At 41.0% G+C, this 27,140-nt stretch overlaps 1 protein-coding gene and 1 long non-coding RNA gene across 2 annotated transcripts in view; one reads left to right on the forward strand and one right to left on the reverse strand.

Annotated features, from left to right (window-relative positions):
• Positions 1-27,140, forward strand: part of LOC144589216 (uncharacterized) — a 641,777-nt gene that overhangs the window by 453,486 nt on the left and 161,151 nt on the right. The gene's annotated exons all lie outside the window — the stretch shown is intronic.
• Positions 8,657-27,140, reverse strand: part of TFAP2A (transcription factor AP-2 alpha) — a 28,197-nt gene continuing 9,713 nt past the window's right edge. Inside the window, 5 exon segments of the mRNA XM_020797118.3 lie at positions 8,657-10,511; positions 12,916-13,057; positions 17,794-17,912; positions 20,817-21,048; positions 24,030-24,081. Coding sequence (XP_020652777.1) covers positions 10,223-10,511; positions 12,916-13,057; positions 17,794-17,912; positions 20,817-21,048; positions 24,030-24,081 — 834 coding nt within the window. The 3' untranslated portion in view covers positions 8,657-10,222.

The raw sequence follows: 27,140 nt of genomic DNA on the forward strand, positions 1-27,140 counted from the left end.
AACGTTAGGCTCCAATTCTGTCCTACTTACATGGGAGTAAACCCCGATGAAGTTGTGATGTAGAGTAAACATGGAGAGGAATACATTATTAAGCATTTCAAATCACATTAATTTCAGTGGCAGAAATGTAACTCCTCATTCCAGATCAGTCCGGTTTAGAACTACTCTACTTTGTTGGAAGTCTGAACACAAGTACAGTATATAAAGCTGCAATGCAAAGCAGTCGATTTACTAGGGGTAGGCTGGCGCATGTGTGGCCCTCCAGGTGTCAGACTACAGCTCTTGTGATCCCTGTATAACTGTGTTGGTTAAGGGCGATGGGCTTTGCAGTCCAACGAATCTGGAGGAACAGACATTTCCCACCCTGGTCCAGAGGATCAGACTAATTGACTTCAGGAGCCCTAATTCTTCAGATATCCCCAACTATTCTTGGCCATTCAGACAGATCTCCTGGCTTCCTTTTCACCACTGTTACAACTACAGAACCATCATTTGAGTCTACTTGTATTGCAAAGGTATCTATGCAAAGGTACATATTCTACAGTTTGTATAAGTTTCTGCCTATCTCCTTCTTTTTATACCACTAAGAATGTATTTTTTTAAAAAATGTAATGGCACTATTATGTAAATTTTGTATGCAGTTGGGGTAACAGCCTAGTTATTAGCCTGCAAGATTCTGCCCTTCTAAAGACAGCATCTCTGAAGGACCTTCTTTTCTTGTACCTTCAGGTTGTGTATGCAAAATGTTTGTTGTGTCTTTTTTTAAAAAAAAAATTGCAGTCCAAATAGTTCCAGGCTGTTTTTCTCTGGGAAAGATCCTATAAAGAAATCTTTAAAAATAGCACCCTTTTCAATATCTAACTGTAGGAATGAATCTTTGTTTAAAGCTGTACCATGCAGATGTTTTTGGAGAAGGCCCATCTCCTTAGTCTGCCCCAAATCATTCTGAAACTCTTGTTTCCCCTGGTAAAGAAGAGTATGGTATCTTTATTTTACCTTCCAGTATGAAGTAATTTGATGCCCGGTGTGGTTTAGGCTGGGTTTGAATCCCTGCTAGGCCATGGAAACTCTCTAGGGGAGTGAAACTGGTAAAACCACTCCCTAATTGTCTCACTTAAGCTTAAAAGCCCTATTAGGATCTCTATAAGTTGATTCTGACTTGACCGCACAAAACAACAGCAGCAGCATGAAGTAATCGAGGCAGCTGTTGAGATACCTCCTGTTCAGGAGGAAAAGAAGTAATTGAGCAGCTTGGAACAACCAGCCTAACAAACAAACAGCACACCAAAGTTTAAGGGCATTTTAAAAACAATTACTTTAGTATGAGTTTTCCTGGACTACAATCCACTGCTTCAGAGCCGTGAAAACTAGGACGTCCACAAGACAATCAAAGAACCTAACCTGTCCACCATGGTGATTGCTTGCCCTGCAGACAGAAAGGATTCATGCCATTAACCCAAGCAATTCTATATCACAGCATCTGCACCATGCTTTTGTGCGATGGTTAAGGACAGAATGGTTGACTAATTTAGGAGGGAGAGTGTAGAAGCATCTCCTCATAAAGTAAACTTTGTTGTCCAAATCAGTATTGCACAGCCTGTCATCCTTACTCTTCAGCAGAGCCCACTAAATTCACCACACACATTAAGGATTATAGCTTTAGGGTTATTGAGAAGGCTTAAATCGAATTAAATTCCGGTTTAAATGGTTGGTGGGCTGCAATGTGTTGCCTTAATATACAGCTCGAATATCCCCAGAATAGGTTAGAATGGAGCAAAAAAGTGAGCAAGTAAATAGTCATTATCTGTCTGTGTACATGAAAGAAACCATCTGAGAATTCCTTTCTCTCCTGACTTCATATGCCTCAGGATATAAATAGAAAATCAGGTTATTAATACAACCTGGAGTGGATCTCTCCAGATCTTCAGTAAACCATATCCCGTCTCTATATTTGTGCTTAAATCACACCCCAACTCCTCTCTACACAGATCCCAAAGGGTAAGATTTGCTGCGTCTACACTATTTAACTCCGGGTTAGTTCCTCTGGAACAATTTACACTTCTGATTCATATTACACCATGCAACTTGAGGTCGATTCATCCGGAACAATGTACATTTCTGATTTTTCTACTCAAAAGCACCAAGACAGACTAAACTCTGGATTCCATCACAGACCTTTTACGGAAAGGGAGTGAAGGTGGGAATTCTCCCCCCCACCTTTTTTTTTTTTTTTTTTGGCACAGGAGACCAACGCGTAATCCGCGTCAATCGATTCCGACGCTGAATAATCAAGACTTCTTACGTTCTACCGTATACGGAGGAGCTAGAAATACAAGCTTGCACACACGTCTCAGCTGATACAATCCCTCCTCTCTTTTTTAACAGCGGCTGTTTTAAATTCTTTAACCAGGAGCCACCGAGCATGACGCACTGAACGATCAAGACGTTTCCTGCTATTCGCCTGCAGAAAGTAATCAGGTGTGAGGGAATGGGAGGGACGGTAATGCTGATGGGTCATTCCGGTTTGCTTTCCTAAAGCAGATCATGGGGAATGAAAGAGCCCTTCGCTACGAGGAAAAACTGGCGGACGGCGGAAGAACCGAGGGTTGGGAAGGGGGAGAAGGGAGAAACGCCGCCCACCTTTTGCCTACACTTGCCACGACGGTGATGGAAACGCCATTGTCGTCGCCAGGGCACTCCCCACCCCGCACCCTGCCGCCGCCGCCTCCGGTCCTGATGTAACGATCTGCCTCTGCTTTATGGCCCTGACCCCTGCACAAGCCTTCGCCTGCTTTTCCAATAATGGGACTGAAGGGGAAAGGGGTTTAAACTGGGTGTGGGTGTGAGAAGGGGAGCAGATGTTGGTTGCAAGCGGTTGTCTAACCTGATTATTCTTGGGACGCGTTAGGCAACGCTCGTGATTGATCATGACGCTAATCAAACCCTCTCCCATTCCGAAAGAGCCAGGTCGGGGACAGCAGAGCGCTGCTGGGTGGGAGAGATGGGAAAACACCGCCTTCGCCGCTGCCGCTAGAAAGCGTGTGTGTGTGTGTGTGTGTGTGTGTGTGAGAGAGAGAGAGAGAGAGAGAGAGAGAGAGAGAGAGAGAGAGAGAAAGGTGCGGGGGGGCTATTTGGCTTTTCTGACAGATTCAATGCGTATTTGAGCATCCATAGCCTTTATGGATTGGAAGCACGCTGGCCTCCTTCATAGGCCACTCTTGACGATAAAATGGGGTGGAGGAGAGACGTATATGCCGCCCTGACCTCACATGAAGAAAGGCGGGATACATAGCCTTGAACTGACGCGGGGCAGAGCCTCCGTTATGAACCGGTAAAGTATTTGGTTCCGATCCGGATTCTTTTGCCTTAGGCAAACTACTATCTGGAGGTTTTATCACTTAAGTTGTGATATGGGAGGAACAATTTCAACCCACCTGGCAAGCTTTTAATTCTCCCTGACATGATATGTGTGAAGCTCTCTGAAGACGGGGAGGGGGAAGGGTCAGGTAAATTCTTTCTTTGCTTTTACCCAAACTCAATCCTGCGCAGAGGAGACCAACTGAAAGGCACGGGAATTAAATTAGTCATGCGTAACTTGTTCCACTGATTTCAGAAGATTTGCTGCAACTGTAACTAAGTCGGATGTTACTCAGCAGTAACAGTGTTTATTAATCACACTTATGTTGCCTTTCCCGTATTGAACTTATTAACGTAGGTAGGTCTCCTCCTTCCAATTTTACCCAACTACAACCCTATAGGGTAGGTTTGACTGAGAGGTTGGTTACCTAGTGAGTTTAGTGGGAATTCCATCTTCTGTTCCCCAAGTCCAGCCCAGGAAGCTGAACGCCCTACACCGCAGCTAAATGGGGTTCAGATGGATGCAATGCAAGATCTACCAAGAACAGTGACAATATTTCAGCTACCTCTACCATGTTTGAGGTGGTCAGTCAGATCACGGATAGGATAACCAATGGAGTCATCATTTGTGAATGCTGAACGTAAATGGGTTAAGTGAAAGATAGATGCAAAGGGAGCAACTGAGATGGGTATGAAGATCTTACATGAAAACTAAAATTCCCCGTGCTTTTAGCTCATTTTTCCAAGCTGTGCAACAAAGACAAGATGCTTTCTCTGACAGCAATATGCACATTCCTCTCTTTATTTAGGCTGTCACCTTGCACTATTAACATAAGTGGCACTTGGCATCTTCAACTTTAAGAAAAATTGGGATATATTAAGAGTAGGCATCCTGAATGGTAAAATCGTCCCAACTGTGTTCAGTAACCTTTAGTTCCTAGTAGGTATGCATATTAAATTTCTTATTTGACTCCTGGTAAGTAAGCAAAAGGAGTCAGTGTGCTGTGGTCCTAGGACTCAGGAAACCAGTGTTCAAGTCCCCACTGAGCCATAGAAACTCACTGAGGGATGGCTATAGTAAGGCACTCCCAAAACATTTCAAACACCTCACAAAAGCCTGAGTCATCATAACTCTGAAGTAACTTGAGAGCACATTACAACTGCAACAACACATGCAAAATATTGCATTCTTATGGCTCAGTCCTGTACTTCCCACTCCTAAAAGTACCATTTAGTTTATTGAGATTTAATCCCAAGCAACTGACCACAATCCTGTATTCATTTACCTATAAGTAAACCTTACTAAACTCAGCTGAGCTTACTTCTTCAAAAGACAGGTCTACATAGCACTGGTATACACAGCACTGGCTTCCAATATTTAATACTACAGAGTATAAAAAGGTACACTGTAAAAAGTATTCAGTCTTTGATACTCTACTTGCTGCTTAATGCTATACTTGAGTGGACTATTAATGAAATATCTGTGTCTCATTATTGTTTTATTTTGAGATGGGTTGTTGTTGTTTTTTAAATTAATACAGAAGATAATAAAAGTTTGCCTTTCCTGGTGTTAATTTGTGAAATATACATTTACTCTGCCCTTGCTTTTAGCACAAGTGAAGTAGTAGCCCATTCAACAAATCAGATAAACAGAACTAAGCCCACCTCCTCCATGCTGTACAGACATTTCCCAGCCTCGGTCCTCAGCACATACATTTAGAATATGTTTCTCTGATTTTGTTGGAACTTAAATCTGGCATTGCAGTTGTTTCAAGTAAAATATGGAGAAATTGTAGCTTGCCTGTGTGTGCATTAGAGAGAAAACAAGATAACCATTATGGAATTTAGAAAGACTCCAAACAAACAAGCAATGGTTTGATCTGATTATGCAGTTAAATTTAACATGGACAAACAAAGAAATCTCCTTCGTATTTAAGGATCTGGATAAATGAATATTTCTAACAAGTGAATAAAATGTATTCAATTAACTCAAAACCTCATGCACTTCTGAACTGAAGTGGAATCGACTGTAATTGATTTATTTGAAACCAGAGGTTAAGGACTGAATTAGCTAAGTACAACTGGGTATTTCAAGCCACTGACTTATCAAATGTCAAATCTCTTCTATTTTAAATATTATTTCAGCTGCAGGGCATGGCTGTCCTGATGGCTGTTCCACCAGTTAAATCTCAAATTATATTAATATTCGATTTTGGAGGTGGGGGAGGGATAGATGATGATTTATTACAGAGGAGGATGGTAACTATTCAGCTTGAAGGAGTATTGTGGTACATTTTTTAAAAAATGCATAAATTAGCATAGCATGAAGAGACCAGGCTATAACTCATTAACATTTAACCATTCATCCTAATTTCAAGTTAATCTGTAAGGGCAAGAATATTTTAGGGTTAGCAGCCAAAAGCATAGCCTAGAATTTGAAAGGCTGAAACAATGATTGATTACAATGTTTAGAAGACAGCCTTTCAAAAAGAATAGGAAAGTAATTAGCATGATTTTGTAACTGCACCTTGGTCACAGCAGATGAGCCCCAAACTACAATGATTTTCTTTTTATTATCTTCTGTATTAATTTTTTTTTAAAAAAAACAACCCATCTCAAAATAAAACAATAATGAGAAACAGGTATTTCATTAATCTTATTTCATTTCTCTGAAATGGAATAGACTAAACACTACATCATAATCATACTGTGCTATAACCCAACAGTTCTAAACAGGTTACTTGGAAATAAGTAGTGCCAAAAATAATGCAAAGAAATTGGATTATATTCAGTTAGGGGACCAAACAACTAAAGTTCCACAAAAGCTAGAGCTGAGTCTTATTCACTTTAGTAAGTTAATAATTAGATTAGCTAATTATTAACTGAATACAAAATGTCAGCAGAAATAATTACCATTGTTTTTTTCAAAGTAGACCCACTGGGTCCAATGCATTTTACTTCCAAGTAAATGTGCTTAGAATTGGGTTGTCACATTGGTAAATGAAGTGAAGCTTTAATTGATTTTAACTAAACCTGGATTGCACCCTTAGAAAAGTGGTATTCTAAAATCAATTAGTTAATTATATGTGATACATAACCTTTTAATACTATAACTGCAAAGAGTATAACTGTTACCTGTGGTTAACATTGATTTAACGTTAGCATGTTGCAGGGCCCTAATTATGATAACATCTTAAATAGGTGCTACATAGCAAATATTTGATTTTATTTATTGCATTTCTTGTTTTAATTTGTATTTTATACTCAAAATATATTATTCATCTCCTTGAAATTATTAGAACCTCCTTGTATTCTATAGTTAAGCTTGTTTTTATACATTGTCCAGTTAATGGTTTAAAATGATTAGGCAGATTTTTAAAAAAGGCAACAAGCATCTGTAAATCCAGATATGAATGAATGGTATTTAATAAGATTGTTTTTCATTTAAAATGAGTATTTATGCATTGCTGGGGAAAGAGCAGCAGTGTGTGTATTGCTGTTTATGAATGCCATTGTGCCTGAGGTTAGGATCCCCCACACAATCTGTGATGCAGCCAAGGAAAACAGCCCAGATAGACAATGCTTCACTTCACCTGCTACAACGCTGTGCATTTCATTTATGTCAAGGCTGCGTGTACAGTTAGGGTTCATTCACCTCATTATTTTGTTACATCCACTTTACAGTTAACCAATACATCTTCAGGAGGGAGATGAATAAGCCATACTTAAATGCAGAAAATCTCTCTCTCTCTCTCTCTCTCTCAAAATTACACACACACAAACACCACTACCCACCAATTTATAAACCTTTTTTTCATTGTAAAACAGGAATTCCACTTTCTACCAACTCTTTTCTGCTTGGCTACACTGGTTTTGCACTGCTTTCCTTAACTGTATTACTAAAGAGGGGAGAAAATATGGAACATTTCATGCATTATCCCATGCATTCATTTCACCTGCAACCATTAAAACCACAGAAGCACCTAATTTTCTTTGCATATTCACAGAAAATGTGTCAAGCTAGCTAGACTCTTTTACTTCTGTTTTAGAAACAGAAAGCTTCCACAAGACAGGGCATTGCATACTCAGAAATACCATCACATATTAAACTGTTTTGCAATACTTAACAGAACCTAGGATGGACCAATTATGTTGGAGACAACTAGATTGTGCTAGAACTAAGTTTCACCATGTTTTGCTCAGACTCTTCAGGTTGAGCATTCCAAATAAGCCTTGCATGCACACTACTTCAACAAAAAAAGTCTTCCACAGGGAAAATATGTTAAGGTCAGTATTCAAGTCTTCCCTCTGTTTCAGTTCTACCAAAGCCACCTTTGCACAAGCCTGCTCTGCACTAGAAAACATCACAAGAAAGCTGCAATATTCAGAGTAATTGCATTTTAAAAAGAAGTGCATTTCGAGCCAATTTGTTTCTAGAAATATGTACTGCAGCTAAGATGAGAAGAATAAAAAATATTTTGTATCCAATATTTATGCATTGACTGTTGTTGTTATTGGGACATAAGGTCTTTCTCATTTTCCCTCACTCAAAATACTGAAAATATATAAAAATATGCAATGCTTTTCTATATGCACACAGAAAAAATATATTGTCAAATGTCTATCCTATAACTGTAGCAAACCTTTAAATTGGTCTCCCACAGAACACCACAACATCAGTATTATAACACACAGGCACAGAACCACTCATGCATGTATGTGTGCACACACACAACTGTTTCAAAGCTGTGTGATGTATATGAGCATTTGCACACTTGCACATAATTTCAATAAGATACATATACCTCTCTCCCTTTTTCACAAAATGGTAATAAGGACTAGAAAGCAGTGCAAATTGATACAGTATTATGAGAAACATTTAAGGTCAGTGGTAACTGGTGCATAAATATGAGTCATGAATAAAAACCTAAAAGATCAAATAAATAAAATAAAACTTTATTTTTAAAAAATAAAATCACCTTTCAGTTAAAGAAAAGTATGCTATTTCTTTAACAGTACATTTTTTTTTAAAATCCAAAAGAGTACATTGTGTTTTATTGTGTAATTTGTCTGAATACAGACTCAGTGGAATATCTAAATGATACCCTGCTCTGAACTCCAACTTGAAAGTAAGTTTTTATTATACTTGAGGGAAACAATGGGTTCAGCTGCTTATTGCAAGGAGCAATTGTCAAGGGAGAGTTAAACTCAATTACTGTAACCATACTGAATAAAAAATACTGCCAAGAACAAAAATACGCCTGGGTAAAGACAGCCACTGAATAAAAAAAAATCGACATAAAGCGTATCAAATATTTATTTATCTGGGCAACAAAGGACTATGATACATTGACAGGCATGGAAAGTACTGCCAGCACAACTCAATACAATACAACTATAACTGCTTCCAATATGGCCAGTGGAAATAGAGGATACCAGGTGGTCCCAAATGCATGGAGATTGTTTGAGCCAAAAGACAACTCAAAATGAAAAGAGTGAAGGGGGTGGTGAGGGAAGATCCTTAATCCTTTATCTGAATAGACCATATCAATTTATTGCTGATGTTTTCTATAGAAAGATACTGAATATAAACTTTTTTTTTTTTGCTCCTTCCTTTTTAAAGAAAAAGTCAGCACATCAGGGATTGTTAAAAACTGCTAACATTTGTGGGTAGGGAACACTTTTTGAAGAGCAGCCACCATTCTGTCAGGTGGTGTTGGTTGAGTGTAACCCATCACCCACTTTACCAATGAGAAACCCATGGTTATTCTAACAATATATTTTAGAAATCCAAGTTATTTTCTTTGTTTTGCTGTTTTATTGTTGTGTTTTTTTAAAAAATCATGCTACAATAGGGCTGATAAATCCCAGAAAAAGAAATACCACCCCCTCCCTCGAAAAAAGACCCTCCCTCCCTCTGTTTTCTAAATAAGTAACCATGAACCACAGTGATGGAACTAAGAAGAGGGAAGATTTAAAAACCCACTAAACAAGAGGTAAACGAGATCACCAGATAAATTAAAAAAAAGCTTCAAACAGACTCACCATATTTACAATTCCCATTAAATTACACATAAATAAATATATACATACATGAACACTGATCCCCTTATAGAAGAACTGTGAATTGGTGTCACTGTAAGAAAGTTCAGATTGGTGGCTTTACCTTGGATAGGAGAGAGGTTCTATAAACTGAAGACATGACATGGAACTGCATGTGGTTTGTGTTCAAGTTTATTCACAATACTGATAAAATGTCATCATCATCATCCTTTTGCCTCTTTTTTTTAAATATGGCTACAATCTTAAACGGAAGTTTGTGTAAGGGGAGGTGGTGATTTAGTCCGATGAAGCTCATTACTTTTCTCCATATTTAATTCATTATTTCTTAATCTTTATTTTCAGTTCTTTCTCTTTTTTTAGAAAAAAAGTTCTGTTCGTTTTTTAAATTTTTTTGTCATTTATTTGTTTTTTTTCCTTTTTGTAAAAAAAAAATGAAAAGTTCACATAAACTCAGACGATCCAAAAATAAAAATAAAAATAAATTTCCCCCTCTAATTTGGCTCCATCTCCTTGTTCGTCTTTCTCAGGCTCCAGAATGGGTCCGCAACTGGAATTAAACTGGGAAGTAATGGAGGAAGGAGGAGGGGAGATGGAAGCGCGAGAGGTGCAGCGGGGCCGGTGGAGGCAGGGGTGGTGTTGGTGGTGGCTGCCTTGTTCCATTCTTACTAAAGGCTAGGAGAGAAAAAATCTCTGAGCTTCTGCAGCTGTAGCCCCAGGGCGAAGAGGGAGTCTGAAACAGAAATGTATGGAGGGCCAGGCCTGATGGTTGGGCAGAGAGGGGGGAGGAGGCGGAAGGAAATCCTCATTTTCTGTGCTTCTCCTCTTTGTCCACGCTTTTGGTGCTGTTGTCTGTGTGACTGTTAGGATTGTTGCTGAGGTACATTTTGTCCATGGCCTTGAGTGCCTCGGTGAGATAGTTCTGCAGGGCGGTGACCGCGGCGCACACAGCAGGGCTGCCGAAGCCGTGCGAGATGAGGTTGAAGTGGGTCAGGCAGCTCTGGATGCCCGGCTCCAGAATGGGGGTGGGCCGAGAGTTCCCCAAGGGAGATCGGTCCTGAGCCAGCAGGTCGGTGAACTCCTTACAGATCTGTCTGCAGCACAAATGGAGCAGAGAGAAGGAAGGGGGGTGGGGAGAGACGGGAGGGGAGGAATGAGCCAGCCTTGTCAGCAAACCACCAAGCCAAGGAGTGAATGCAGGGTGAGAACGCGCAGGCATGCAACCGCGCGTGCACGCACACACACACAGAGAACCTTTCTTGCATTTTCACCATCATCCACTCCCCAGGATGCCCCATCTAAGACATCCATCAAGGTTCGCAGACATCCTCTCAGAGTCCTTATATACAAACACTCACACACAACGCATAATGAACAATGCTCCCTTTCTACCGCAAGCTTATAAGGGATCTTTATGTTTAAATCTTCCAGTACTTTTAACTGGACAACTCTCTTGTCCTATGTGCCTCCACATACCTTCCATCCCCATCACACCCTGAATCTACTCCTCTTCCTTTGTGTGGTTGGTCTTCTAGTCTACTACTCTGAAAGTCCTCCTAAGTACAGTATCAGGTTACAGTGGACTGTGTGGAACACTATAATTAAAAGAGCAACAAATAACACTACCTCAACAACCTCAGCTCCATAATGTCAAATATAACTTCTCTACCATCTATTCCCCATCTAGTCATTCATACTGACTTCAAACACTGGAGCCCCCTCCTCCCTCCCCCCCTCTCACACACACACATGCATGAAGCATCTCTCTCTTTTTTTACACAACTGACCAATCCCTTTCATACACACATGTATATCCTCCTTACATACATCAAGTACTTCCAAAAAATCACACACAAATATACAATTTTTCTTTACTACAAAATTCCTTTTCTGGATGCAGGAGAGGCTAAAGAAAGAGGTACCCCAACCAAATAATTAAAAAACAAAAAATAACTCAACTATATCCTGCCTTTCCTGAGCCTCCCCAATCTGCTTCTGGGTTTAAATCAAGAGTTAGCTTATAACATGATCAAAACACTTACTCCTCCCTAGAAAGCAAATGGCATAAAAATCAGCAGCACTTGTGCTGAAGATTTTTGCCTTCTCTAATGTGATCTATCTTACCAATACAAACTAATGCTTAGGGTGCTTGGGGAATTTATTTTCTGTGAGCCTACATTCCTAATAGAAAATTTCCTAGATAAATTATTTAGCTTTCATTATGGCAAGTGGCACAGAAATTGAAATTATAACTACTCTATATTATTACTTTTATATAGTTATTACCAGCAAGGACGACAACAGTTATCAGTACAGTTAGGTATTGAATGAGTGGAGAGAAGAAAATTTGTTAGCTGGAAGCTCCCACTAGTTCCGTCCATCCAAGGACTGTCCTTTTGGGCAGAAGTTAAGAGCTGCTCTGTCAGTAGCAAAGTGGAAGACTCTCTGGGTATAGCCCAAAAGGCAGAACAAAGAAACGGTTCTCCTCAGAGGTCCCTCTCAGAGCAACAACACAGCAACACATAGCAGAAAACTTGGAACTCTTTTGCTTCTCAAAAGCCAGTGTTAAACATCTCCTAGCCATACAACTACCCCCCTTTTTCAGCTGGTTGGTCTCCTTTGGCTCCATGCCCTTTAGTGACATCGTCACGGGTAGTTAAGGGCTAGTAAACAAGTCTTTTAATTTCCAGCAAGCACATCATTCACAGCCATCAGGATTCTTGCCCACCACACAAGCAACCTGGAAGTTCAGTCAATTTTCACTTCTACCCTCTTCCAAATCCCCCCCCTTTAGAAAAAATTCCCCAAAACCTTAAGCTACTTGCATCTTAAATACATTTTAATATTCTTATTCCGTGACTGAACAAACTCTCAGAAAACATAGGGACATGTTGCAAATTCTAGTAGTCTAACTTAACTGTGAAGTTCTCTCCAATGAGTTTTCATTTGGGAGACTAAGTTTCCCTGAGATCAGTGTTGCTTATAGCCAAGTTACACTGCAACCCTCTACATGCCTGCTCAGAAGTAAACCCCATTGAATTAAATGGAATTTACTCCCAGGAAAATCAGCAGCCCAGCATCCTTCTGTGTATGCTTACTCAGAAGTAAGTGTCATCAGGTGCATGCACAATGGGTCATTTTTGCTTTCTTGTTACTAAATGAGAAATCCCTCCTTGAATTTATAAACTGGGAAATATCTGGGGGAGTTTGGGGGGGGGCGAGGCAGGGGAATATTATCCTTTTAGAAATCACCACCGAACCTTAACATGTGGATTTAAGGGAGGGTCCTTTTCATTCTTCCTTAATTTGGTTTCAGCAGTTGTCAACAGTGCAGTATTTACCTTGACAACAAGTGCACCTTCTTAATATACGTTACTGTATTACAGAAGAAATTTTTGCATGTGTAGCAAAAAACTGCGGCCCACCATTCAGGCAGATGAATGAAGTGAAGTTAGTCTCCCAACAACAAAACAAACCCTTCCCCAAGAAATGTCTTACTTTGTAGCTAGTAGCATGTTTTTTCTTGTGACTTGCTCGTTTGGATCGGAATGTTGTCGGTTGAGAAATTCAGCTACTGCTTTGGCAGGAAATTCTGTTTCACAGACGTAACCGAAATCTCTTGCTAGATGTACTGCTTCTCCTGAAATGAGGGGGTGGGAATACACGTCTAATTAATCCACAAAACTCAAGCATGGAGGGCGAGGGAGAGCTTGGTAACATGGTTGGGGAGCTGATCCTCTCTCTCCCTTTAAGAAGGCTTTTCTCTTTCACTTGGACAGAAGAATGGCACGCTTGGAGTTTTAAGATGCACCCATGAAGACTCCAGCTTAAAAACACTCATGCATTTACAATCCATAAACAAGGATTTTGGGGGGGGGGGGGGGAATCCTTTGATAAACCTGGAATGAGATGCATCAAAATAATGCTAGAAATATAACAATATCTCAGTGCAAGAGAGGCTTTGTGTATGTTTCCTGAAGGTAACAAAATAAGTTCTTGTGTCTTGTGTGTTTGTTTGTTTGTGTGTGTGTACATTGTTTAGTCTCAAGCAATGGACACTTTATATAACGACACCAGCACAAAACTGCCTCCTCTGGGTCAGCAGATCTGATTAAAACCTTTTAAATTTTGCTTTTGGGAAAGGGGAGTTACACTACACCAACGAAGTCATGCTTTCAGCCCTATAAAGCAATATATGTAAGCATTTTACCCAACAAACCTCTAAAATTATTCAGAGTACTCTATTCTATTCTCTAAATTAAAATTATAATTTGGGATACCACTACAAGTCTTACATACAAATATTAACAAATTATGCCTATATATGAAAAAACACACTCTATTAAATACATATTTACTCTTTTCTTTCTTGTGGCATATACAATAGATTAATATTGATTATTGATCATAATTACTTCTATAACTCCTGTTAATGGACCACATTAAATGGTTAAGTGTTTTAAATTTAACTTGATCGCATATAATTGTTCATCCTTCCCTCCTTCACTTCCACCCCCCTTTCAAACGATTAACCATAAGAATTTTAGGGTCATTCCACTGAGTCTGTCTGTTTTGTTGATTTTCAAATCTTTGGTTTTAATTTCCTGAACCAGTTGGTTTTTACCGCAGGGCTTCCTGCCATTAGCTCTAGGTCCGGAAGAACGCATGCGCCAATTAGAGCTTCAAAGCCTCAGTCCAGTGAGCTTGTTTCCATAAAATGGAGCGGATCATAAACAATAACAGTACTTTGGAAACTGCCTCATCGCGCAGGGACCCACAGCCAAAACAACTATGTATTATCTTTGGGTGGGTGGGTGAGTGGGTGGGGGGAATTAACCACTATTATCAGTTTATCTGCACATTAGTTCTTACTCTTTTGTTTTCTTTCTTTTCTTGCTGCTCTAATATATGTGGATCAAACCTTGGCCATTTAAAAAAATCAAACTTTTTTTTTTAAAAAGTACTCCTTTAGATCGCATTAAACTGTCTACATATTACTTAAGATTGTAATAACATTTGTATTCACTGACTTATTCTCGTCTCTAAATGTTTTTGTAAGGGACAGTTTTCCTTCTGTTTCATTTTTTCCTCTCCAGTTTAGTATTGCTTTTTGACCTCTTTCAGCTGACGCTAAACTTCCCTTTGCTTTGTTACACTTCAGTTCCTCATACTGTATAAGTATATTTTAGTTCCTAGTGACAAGCAAATTTTCTCTGATACTCTCTCCATTATGGCTAGCATTCTTTAAATGCTTTAGGTTCTCTTATATACATCTCTAAATATTTTTGTTAAGAAAAGAAAAAGAAAACAGGACATAAAGCAAAGAAAATGATTAGCTGATTCCAACCAAAGCCACAGCCAACCCGGAAATCCAAAACAGCTTAAATATCACTCCACAGACAGCAACCAAAACAAGGGTTAAAGACCTCAAAAATTAAAAGCTGGAGAAGAAAGACAGCATGAGTCTATACCTACATCAGCTTCCTTTTGTCAACAGCTAGGACAAAACACCCCTCTTTAAAACCTGACCATTGCATTTCTTTCCCCATTGAAAAACAAGTGATCAAATGGAAGATTCTGCCAACTTTCTCCTTAAAACAAAAATAGCATGTGCATTCCCACTTCTCCACCACCCTTCCAGTAAAAATAGTACATGTTATCAAAGAAGGTGCCCCATATTCTGCAATGAAGGAGAACAAAAGGGGAGTTCAGGAGCTTGGCTGCAAGGCTTTCAGGACACCATTAAATCGTGACTGAGGTCAAGGATTCCCAAACTCATTCAGGAAGTAATGGTCATGCATTTCTCAAATGCAGATGTCAGAATAACATAAATGATTTACTGTTATGTAGCTGAGAGCAGCAACTCTATCTTTGGGTAGCTACAAATACCTGAAGTATAAAACAGACTCCTCAGTGATTACAGAATAGGATATTAGGGACTGCATGGTTTGTTCAAATAGATGGTTTCCTAGGGTGATGGTTAGATCATATTAATGTAGCATATTTCTTACATGCTACCCAAAAATTAAAGCTCACCCTGATCACACTTTCAAGAGAGATGGGTAAGTATGTTAGTCTGCTATAGGGAAAAAAAAAACACAAAGGCACTAGCAAGTTTCATTTGCATAAGCTTTCAGGGACTGCAACATTCTTCATCAGATACTTTACAGTATATGGATTTGAGGTAGTCTATGAAAGCTTATACTAAAGAAAAATTGTTAGTCTTTAAGGTGTCATAGGAGTTTTCAGTGTTTTTGTTTCTAAACAAGAATCTTCCCTCCCACTAATCCCCATCCTCTCACAAAAGTGAGAATATTTATTTGAACATTACACACACAAATTGCTTGTAATGGCAGGCTCCCTTTTGCATGACCATTGGGAAAGATTGGTTCTCCTTGGTGAAAAATTATGATTCCATTTATTTTAAATGTTTTGATGTACCCCATTTATTTAGAATGTCAGAAGCAATCTGTTAGAACCTAACAATAGCACTGCCCCCACTACTGGCCAGGCCAAGGAAGTCTGTCATGTGTTTGTGTATGTATTTGTTATGTCCAGCCCTGTATTTATCCTCTCCAAAGTCTTCATTTATGATAGAGCAACAACACAAGGAAATGTATGTGGACTGACAATGTCCAACTATTCATGCAATCTATTAACATTTCTATTTCATTTCAGCATCCTTTATGCATATGTTTACTCATATAAACAGGAAATATGGAGTTCTTCCTACCCTACCACACCATTCTGAATGATTGTCATGGATCTAGATTGTTACCATAACACTTACACCAAAGGCAAGGAATGAAAATTGCCCCAGATGTTATTGGACTACAGCGCCTATCAGTCCTACACAGCATGGGAAAAGATAATAGGAATTACGGTTTAACAACATGTGGAGGACCATAGCTTCTCCTGCCTTAAATGATCAGGAGTAATTTTGAGCTCCTTTAGGTCCACTGAAGACAGCCAGACTAATGCATGGCCATTCATAGTTGTAGGTTTCAAAAGAGTAGTCATGTTAGTCTGTGTAAGCATACCAGATATATGCTTGCACAGCAGCATGGAAGCATATGTCTTATATGCAGGGCCGTGGATCTCCAGTAACAGGCACTTTGTTCTGTATATGGCAGTGAGTACAATGTGTACTTAATTGCTAGCCTTATTCACAAACTAGTTAAAACAATGGGCTAAATCCAGTATTAGCCCTATCTAGAGTAGATATACCGCTATCAGTGGGAATTAACATAATTGTGATTAGCAAGTTCCGTTCACTTCCAAAGATCCAGTGTAACAAGATCTAACACTTGATTTAGCTCTAAAATTTAACATGATTTTAAGTCAGAACAAGATGCAAAGCTGGATCTACAATGCAGAATTCAATGTAACTGAAATATTTGGGGTAGACCAACATGTGAGTCTATAGAATTTATTTCTTAATACTAAAAACCATTAAACAAGAAAACATATTTAAAACATAGTCTTATGCATGCCTACTCATAAGCAACCTTCTCCGAATTCACTGGATTTTCTTCCAGGTCTGTATGAGCAAAATTCCAGCCTTAGAGAGCAGCCCCCATCACATTGCAATAAATGTCCCAAACATGTGTAAATATAACTAGAGTATGATTCTACCAATCAGGTTAGGCCCCAAATACTCTAGTTTAAACCTGTTTGTGAACCACCATCCAATTACTATTCGATGTAATCAATCAATTCATTAATCAGGTAAAAGTTGCAGTTATTCTGACAAGAAGCAGATTTTTTAAATAAGTATCCTTGCGAACGTGTATATTGTTTAGAAAATCATCACAATCCAACCCCTAGTGTCTGAATCAAGATATATACACATAACTATGCCACTTTCATTGGGGACTGCGCTGATTAAAATCCAATTAAAATCCACCATGTCAATCAGTGATTAATAAATTAATCCATTAATTACGCTGACTCGATCAATGTTTTAGCCCTACTTTTTGAGACAAATGAACAACCAGCAAGCAACCCAGTTAGGGTGAAGTTTTAGAATCTAAGCCAATTTACTTCAAAGTACTTTACTGAAACTTAGCATACAGATCCTAAATGCATTACAAGGGTTTAAGTCCAAACTAATTTCAGAAGAGTATATTTCCAGTTATTTGGCTATGAATGGTTTTTTGACTGGGTTGACAGTTTCGATTCCCCTTTTTTCAAAAAGAGCAAAATACAAGGTCAAAAGGAATATTCTCTTCAGACATAGAAATTTGAATTTTAAAATGTCCATAAATATTTCACCACAAGTCTCCAAAAGGTTCTTATTTTGTTCAGACAACAAAATAAAACACATATTTCTTAAAGCATGCCCTTCCCACTGCCAAACTCAAAGCCATCGCTTACCTTCCACTAGTGATGTCAGCAGGGTAACATTAGCAGCTTTACGTCTCCCGGCTGGCAAATTTAATCCTATTTTGTCCAGTTTTTCCCTCAAAGATCTCCCTCCATTTTTTGATTTTGCCCTGTTCCACACATTAAAAGAAAAACAACACTTAACACATGGCTAGTATCTAGAAAATCATATTGCAATTCTTTCAGATGTTTTCCTCCAAAGCTACTTTACACATTCTTATTACATAAAGGATATTCAATGAAATTTCATTCCAGGACATATTAAGCGTGCAAGATATGCCATGAAGGTACAATTAAATGCAAAACAGGAAAGTGTACTGAAATATTTCTTTGTGTCTGAAATTACTATGGAGATGAAACAGCAAAAGTTAAGCCCATTATGTTCTTATTGTATCCACTGGAATCCATGTATGGGTACCAGATATTTTTTACAAGGGTTATAACAAGTTCTCACATATTGTGATTGATGACATAACCACTATTAGTGTTTTTACTCATCAGTGATCCAGTGGGGACTTGTTTTAGCCAGACCTTCTTGCATTATTAACTAGCATAATTCACAATAGTCAAGGGTCATAATTTGTCTTTCATTATGGAAACTGCATTCAGTTTGCTCTTCAAGATTGAACTGAAGAGAAACCAACTCTTTTGCCGACGTAGGTGTGGTTTTCTTTTAAATTTTACTTTATTGTATCCCTCTACCCAGCTAGAATAAAATGTGCACAATTGGCATATTGGAGCCTAGCCGGTGGCCTTCTTCAGTAAAGCAATGCTGGCAGTGCCCTCAGCTGGTGTGTGTTAGCTTGCAAGACGCCTTGCTAAAAATGTGTGACTTGCTATGTTGAGAAGCAATTGTTTCTTCCCATGTCTGCCAAGAGTGACTAAACACATATGTGTTCATGGGTAGCATGCACTGCCTGCTTTTAACAACCAAAGCTATGCATAGATATGAGTTTATGCTATATAATAATAGCATACAGTAGACTACAGTTAAAAAACAAAGGCAAAATAGCTAACTAATAAAGATACTACCACCTATTTCCATCTTCAGTGGATTGCCCAGCTGCATTTCTATCTTGATGTGGGGGCCCTCACCCCTCTAGTCCATGCACTTGTAGTCTCGAGATTAGACTACTGTAATGTGGGGCTACCTTTGAGACTGATGCAAAAGCTTCAAATGTTGCAGAACGCAGTGGCCAGACTTCTTACTGGGGTGAGAAAGCATCAACAAATCTCCCCTACTCTGTCTGCCCTTTCGTCTCCACATTGATTTCAAAGTACTAATGATGACATATAAAGCCCTAAATGGTTTAGGATCTTGATATCTGGCAGAACGCTTCCTCCCACCTAGATCTACCCGAATCACTCACTTTAGTCAAGATGGAAAGCTGAGGGGCCTAACGCCGAGGGAGGCCTGAAGAGAAAGAACAAGTAAGTGGGCCTTCTCAGCAGTGGCTCCTCACTTCTGGAACAATCTCCCCCCAGAAATTTGTCTGGGTCCCTCGCTGGGTGTTTTTAAGAGCCAACTCAAGACCTGGCTCTTTAGGCAGGCCTTCCCTCCTGTCAGTATCTAATTTATTTTCTATTTTTAATTGTATTAATGTTGTTGTTTTCTTTTTTTATTATTCTTGAGTGTTGTTAGCCGCCTAGAGTAGACTTCGGTCTAGATGGGCGGGATATAAATTAAATAAATAAATAATATTAATCATTTATGAATTTTCAGTAAATATGTACAGTTCACATAATGATGCCACTAACAGCCCTGTGAAATGAGGTTCAGAACTTATCATGTTTTTTTCAAATGCAAAATTAATTTTGAGGGTAAGCGGATTGGTGAAAATTCCCTGCTGAATTAACAGTAGAGCTAGAACTTGCACGCAGGAGTTTCAAGCTGAGTTGGTTGAAAGCTACAGTGAAGCCAGATTGATTGTTGGAGATACCTAGGTCACTGTGTTTTGCTTTAAAATCATACAGTGGGCTCTTGACTTGAGAACTTAATCCATATTGGAAGGCGGTTCTCAAGTCAAAAAGTCTGTAAGTCAAGTCTCCATTGACCTACAGTGAATTGAAAACCGATTAATCCCGTAACAGGCCGTTTTTGTTCCATTTTGGTTTTTTTCTGGTCTGTAAGTCAAATCTCAGTCTGCAAGTCAAACCTAAATTTTGCGGCCAGAGAAGTCTGTAACTCAAAAAGTCTGTAAGTCAAGCCGTCTGTAAGTCAAGGGTCCACTGTATTCTAGAGTTAAGGTTCTCAAAAATTTCCCAAGAAGCTGGAGTGTATTGAGCTTAGAGAGGAGTCCCTTGTGTTCCCTTATAACCTTCACCCTCACAAAAGGGCTAACCTTTTACAACCATTATGCCTAAATAAATATTAACTCTGAGCACATATTAAAACTAGGGACACTGGACATTGAGGATCACAGCGAGGCAACAAGAGTTCTGTCTATTAGGTGGCATTGCAATCCTGTCCAGTATGTTTCTCTAGAATTTTACCCAAAAAAAAATGGACTTGAAAAGGGTGATCAATTCCTCTTTATTTCAGGGGGGAAAATAGGGTCACCAGGATACAGAACAGGCAAATACTGTACATTGAAATGTACCTGAATTTACTGTCAAGCAATGCTTTAGTATAACAAGGTGCCAGATCCTATTTTTAATACTAAGTTTAAACCTTGGGACATAGCAAGTCATAATGAATACGGAAGTATGCCTATCAAGGATGCTTTTTCTTTTGCTTCGAACCACATGCAACCTCTGGCTGGTTTGTCTATCTAGAGATCCCGCGCGGGATGAAAAGACAGACGTGGGAAGAAACGCCTCCTTTTCCGAAGCGTGTGACTGATTGGCTGGGCCTGGCGGCCCCTTCCAATGGGCTTCCTTCCCTCCAAAAAAAAAAAGCGCCACACTGCTGTGACACGCGCCCGCGGGGCGGGGGCGGGAGGTGTTCAGACGGAGCGACGATGCCCACCCGCCCCTGCCGGGCTCCCTTGGGAATGGCGCTCTCTCTCCCTCACCTCCGAAGCACTCCGCCCAGCAGAGACGCGTTGAGGCACTCCGGCGGCGACAGGCGCCTCTGCACTTCCGCCACGGTGACCTTGTACTTGGAGGTGGAGCTGAGAAGGGAGAGGCGGCCGGGCACCGAGCAGAAGACCTCGTTGGGGTTCACCACGCCGCCGAAGAGCGTGTCCTTGTTGATGGGGATGGAGGAGACGGCGTTGGCGTTAGACTTGGAGAGGGACACGGGGCCTGCAGAGTCGGGGAGAGGGGAGAAGGGAGGCCGAGGGAAGGCAGAGGCGGCGTTAGTGCACAAATGCGGAGGGGGGGCTTTAGGAGCTGGCCCGGGAGCCTCGGGGTGGGAAAGGGGAGCGACCGCGAAGGGAGAAGGGACAGGCTCGGGAGACCAGAGGGGAGGCGACTCGGAGGTGGCAGAACTTGGGGTGAGGTGGGGGGGGTTAGAGGAGAACGACACAAGCCGGGCATGGTGGCCGAAGGAGAACATTGCTGGGATGCAGCCTATAATGGGAGCACCTCCAGTACTGCCCCCCTGAACCTCTTCGTGCTTAAATCCCCAAGGCTGGCCTTTCTTTCTTTCCATCCGTTCTTCTCATTGTCTGTCTCTTCCCCCCGCCACTCTTTTCTCTTTCAGCTCTCCAAATCCTCCCCCACCACACACACGCACACCCGCTTTTGCCCCGAAGGCTAAGAACTGAGAGAGGCTTTTTGCCAAAGCTCAGACTGTGCCGTTTTCTCCACCCCGCGCCTTATGCCTAGGAGAAGAGAAGCGGTGGGGATGGCGACAGAAACCCCAGGCTTCTCTTTTCTGCTCTTCCAAGGCCAGCAGAATAAGCAGGGGGGAAAAAACAGCTCTACCACCACCTGATTCGGCCAAAGATGATCTTTCCAGAACATACCAAGTTTTTATATCCCAACTTTTTTACGAGAGATGGTGGAGGAAGGAGGAGGGAGGGAGGGAAGGAAAAGCCCAAGGGGGGGGGGTGTTGCGTCTTTGGCTTGACCGTCTGGTCCGTCCAAACGTATAATGGGTATTTCTTCAACTAAATTCAAGCTTTTCTAAAGAAGCTGGCACGGGGCAGAGAGACACAAACAAAACTAGTGTCTGGGTGGGTTGGTTGGTTGGTCGGTCGCCCACCTCCCGCCCTGAAGGACCAATCTAAAACTGGGATCGTGTGAAGCTGCATATTTGGGGAAGGGGCGGGGCTTACAAGGAACAGCCACTTCTGTCCTAGAGGGGGTCCATGAGCACTGAGATCCTGTGGGTTTCCCTGGAACCTCTAGCCAAATGAGTGCAGTGAAGCACTCAGGAACATTTAGCATGCTGAAGGTGCTCACATATTTCTAGGTTCGATTAAAAAAAAATTGGTGGAAAAAAATTAGGATTATTTTAAACCAAACTGCCATGTGGATTGAAGGGCGGGCATCCCTGTTTGGAAGGAGTTACATGCCCGCCCTTCAATCCACATGGCAGTTTGGTTTAAAATAATCCTAATACAGTATCTTTAACTGAACTGTTTCAGACTAATTGGGTTGGCCGCTCGCAGCCCCTCTTTTGCAGCTTTTTGCCGTGGCAAACGGAATCAAGAAGCGACCCTTTCATCATCAAAATAAAGTGACAGCCCAGTCCTTTGTTTAAATAAGGAAAACGCACCCTAACTAAAACAAGGAGGTGGAAGCTGAAAAGTCTCTACCTCGTTCTTTACAGAGCTTCTTCCCCAAATGAAAAACGATTTCCCTGACATTCCTCATCTCTTTTAGCCTCCTTCTTTCCCACAAAGACGGAAGGATCTGGGGCATTGTTAGAAGACATCCAAGACCAGAGCAGAACTCTTCAAGCCCCCGTGCATTTCCCAGCTTGGCTAAACATAAATGAAAAATAAGGACAGCCTTACTTGCATGCGAGGGATGCTGTGTTCACGTTCCAACCCGACTACACTATAAATATTTACTCTTTTGTCATCATCTGTGTATTCCCCTTGCTCCAACCCGCCCTTTCTCTTCGCATTCTCACTTTAGAGGGCCTAATCCAAATGTTAAAGGGTGGAGCGAGGAGGGGGGAATATCTAGGTTTTGGATAGATCACTTGTGACATTAATAGCTCTGGGGAGGCTAATAGAGACAATAGGAGTTAAACGAACTCTTGAGATTACTAATAAAAGAGCCAATTATCATGTCGACTTGCAAAGAGCATCTCTTTAAGATTTATTCCTTGCACATCTAATTTGACGTGACAAAGGCTCTCCAGATTGGGAGGAGGGTGAAACTTTAGCTTTCAATGTGCATTGCTGAGGTTTCGAAAGGAGAACCGCTTTGGCGAACACTAGACCCTAAAATACCCGAACGCTCTGCTAAAATGAAAGCATGCAAGGGGTCCTTTCCCAGCGAATACACAGCCAGGTGCCAAAATCCAGCGAATTTTACCCAAACATTAGTTCTCGGGGGGGGGGACTCAGAAAAGGAAGCAATCGTTTTGCTTTCCTGCCGAACCTAGGAACCATCTCTGAACAAAAATCAATAACAATAACAATAATAATCCAATATTTGTCCACAGTTCCCTTGCTCAGCCATTTGGAAGAGGATGGTAAATAAGAACACTATCTTCTGGACACACACAAAAACAGAACTCCATTAGGAGGAACTAGCAGCAACAACCGATGCTCTGCTATTCGGAGGGGAAAGGGTGGGGGGAAAGCCAAATAGAAATCGCCGCCTCGGAGAGCGCACACCAAGGTACTACCCTTCCGCCATCCTTGCTGGCTTGTTACAACAAAGCCCTCTGATGTAAACAATCCAGAACAATCTCATAAACCTGAAGTCGGGAGTAGCGCGGTGGGGGGGGGGGGTGACTGGCAACGGTAAGGGATTGCTGTTTTCTTTGGTAATGAAAAATAATTTTAGTGGAACTCGAGAAATTAGAAGTCATTTCTAAACCACGAATGGGATTAGAAAGAACTAAAATCGGGATCCGTTTAGCTACATAATATAATCACACAAATACACAATCACAGAGGTTGGGATTAACTAGAAGGTTGTTTTCAACCAGGATCGTCAATTTCGTTTTCCATTTTCAAACATGTTGTAAATTACATTGAGGACGAGGAGGGGGGGGAGAGGAGGGGGAGCGGGAGGGAAACAATAGCTTTAGCAAGTTCTCTCGGCAACAGTACCAAGCTTGTGAGGACATGCTTGGAATGCTAAAGGAAATGGCTTACCTTTCTTAATTACAGTTTGATCTGGGATGTTAATACCCGGGTCCTCTACGTGCTGTAACAAAAGGAATACGGAGGGATGTGAATGCTTAAACATACCAGAAGAAACGTGTCATGAAGCTTCTTTCTTTCTTTCTTCTACCAGAGTATGTAAAAATATATGCATGCATCATTTTGATGCGTCAACATGTTCAGATTGAAAAATACATAGACCATACTCCTACTAAGAATAAAACCATTAAATCTTATCGCTGAACGGTAAACCAACACTTATGAAAATCCCACTGAATCGACGTGCTTTCTCGAGCTGGACTAGCAATAGGATACTGGCCTTTGGATTTCAACCGTTCCCCGTTCAGTCTAATCATTTAGGGGGGGGGTGGGAGAGGGATGGCTAGGTTGCTGGAGGTTTATACTAACAATCCAGTTTTAATTATGTTCACATGAAGAACGTCTCACCAATTTCACTCCAACTTATTTCCATGCTTGGGTTGAGAACACAGTAATGTTTACTTACAAATCATGCCTCTGCGTTCAATGGGCAGAACCTAAGTAAAGGTACATAGGTTAGATTAGCAGCCATGAGGCATAATAATTCTATGTACTGTATGTTTTCCTGAAAGTAAACCATAAGGTTTTCAGCGCAGTAATTCCCGAGTGTATAGGATTTCACGTGTTCAGTGTTCCAGCCGCTCCATCTCAGTATTTATTTTCTTTTCTTTTAATTGTGATTAAAATAATCATGAGATTCCAAAATGACGATTTTATGCCGCCTCTGGGCACAAGAGAAAAATGCAATGGCAGCCAGAGCGGGTAAGAGAAACAGAAGTGGACATGATCAGTTTGGAAGGAGGCAGGGATGAGACAAGGGGAACCCAGTTATGCCCTTCCAAGGGGTAAATGCAGACTGGAGGAGGAGGGAACCTACACTAGCTGGTCGGCTTGGAAGTACAAAGCCACTGGCAGTTTTTGTTGCTCGTTTTGATCCTCCTCCTCCTCCAGATGGGTTTCTGTGTGCGCGGGCGCCGGCAGGCGCGTGCTCGAGTTCAAAACGTGATTAGAAAGTAAAATGAAGATTGTGTTTTCGAATTCCCAACCTGACCGTCAATCTAATGTGTCTGCCGGTGTTTACAAATTAGCGGTAGCGCAGCGGAGATACAAAATCCCGTAACCGTGCTACAAAATGCTGGTGCTGCCCTTTGAAAGACGCACAAGCACACCCGCTGTGATACCCAGACTCCTTCCCTTTCCCTCGCTAGTCTCCGTCCAACAATAATACCGAGTCTAACATTTTCCATTCTGCCTTGGATTTATGCTCCTGTTAATTGTGCCTGATCTCAATGATTCCGGGTGGATGGTACGAAGTTGCTTTATTACAGGTTTTATTGTACTCAATGCTCTCATTTGTAACTTGCCTAAAGTGCTTCTGGATTTGAGAATAATTAAATTGAGAAATGTTCAAAAATGACTACTGCTGCAGTTTCCTTTGAATTTTTTTTAACTACATGGGGAAATATGATCCCTTTCAAATAGGCAGCCCTCTAAACTCATAAAGTGAACGTAGTGGGGCGTAACATTTTTATTTGTCTGATTTCTTTACCTAGATGCAGTCCAAGCCAGCCACCGACTGTTAAGGTTTTAAAATCCCGCCGAGATATTTATGCCTAAATAATTCGCACCCTCCTCAACTTAGCATGTCTTCCGCACCGAGCAGTCGCTGTTCTATGAAAGGTTAAGTACCTCAGCAATGGGGAAAAATGGGAAACGACCCTTTTCCTTGACCCAGATTCCTTTCCAAAGAACTTCACCCTCCAACCCACACCCTGCTCGAGAACAACTACGTTTAAGAGTTCCTTTCTCATCACAGGCGTTCTATTATTCGATTGTCACAGTAAGGACTTGTATCTATTTAATGGTGCTACCTTGCCTAAAGCGCTCGACAGAAGTGCAGGATCTGGCTAAAGCGAAGGGGGAGGGAAGATATTCCTCAAGGAGTTGTGCCACTCGTTTTGTTTTGTGTGTGTTTTTTTTTAATGATAGTGATACCCAGGAAGGGGGAAAAAACAACAGCGCATTTAGTACTAATTAACACTGGGTACATTTTCGCTCTTAAATCATTTTTTTAAAAAACAAACGAAATTCTAATAAATAAAGGGAACTATTTCAACTCAGGTTTCTCACAGTAACTGAAACCGCCGCTAACATTAAATTAGTTTACATCCTGATATCTAAACACACGTGCTTAGAAGTCGCATTTGGTTTCAGCTGGACCCGTTTTGTTTGATTATAAAGGGAGCTTTCTTCCAGCGCACATCTACTGGTGCTATGGTATACATGCCTACTCAGAAGTAATCCCCACTGTGTTTAGTGGGACCTGCTCCTAAGAAGGTATGTATGGATTTGAGCTTTTGGAATCCTGGTCGCTGCTCATTATTCCTTGTAAGTTCTTTGCTCTTTACTTTCAAATCAAAAGAAAGAGCCTTTCTCTCCACTACCAGACACGGTCTTCCAAGGAATCCATGCGTTTGTTGCACAGCTGAGCATCACCGGTTATCTTCCTGGGCAGATTAAGTCAGAAGCAACTCCCTTGTCCTGCATTTCCTATCCATCCCGGCACTCCCCCCCCCATGCAAGACTTGCTAAAAGTGAAGAAATAAAGAAATAGAGGGTTTCCCAACGAACTCCAGATTAGGGAACCGGTTGGAACATTACTCTTGCAACATGAAATGGCAAATCGTTAAACTGTCAGCGGATATTTTTCTTATGGTATTTGATCCTATAATTTGGGATGGCATTTGAGCAGCAACAACAACAACAAGAACGGGGCGGAGATCGCATCCTCATATTGTTCGCTCCCTCTACCCTCACTCCCAAACGATTTGCTTTTTGCCTGATCTGACCGGACCTGGAAGCTTGCGGGAAGGAACCGGCCTGCCCGAATTCTCTTTTCCCTAGGAAAGCCGGGAGCGAGAGAAAACTTTGGAGGGCCACTTGTCCTTGTGCTTTCAAAGACAATGGCCTTCCTCGGCCGCGAGCATCACCGGGGCGAACGAAGGCCATTCCAAGACAAGAAATCGGAGGAGACCATACTGAGCAGCAAAGCTAAATAAACGT

This window comes from Pogona vitticeps, chromosome 4 (assembly GCF_051106095.1).
Source record: "Pogona vitticeps strain Pit_001003342236 chromosome 4, PviZW2.1, whole genome shotgun sequence".
NCBI classification, from domain to species: Eukaryota; Metazoa; Chordata; class Lepidosauria; order Squamata; family Agamidae; genus Pogona; species Pogona vitticeps.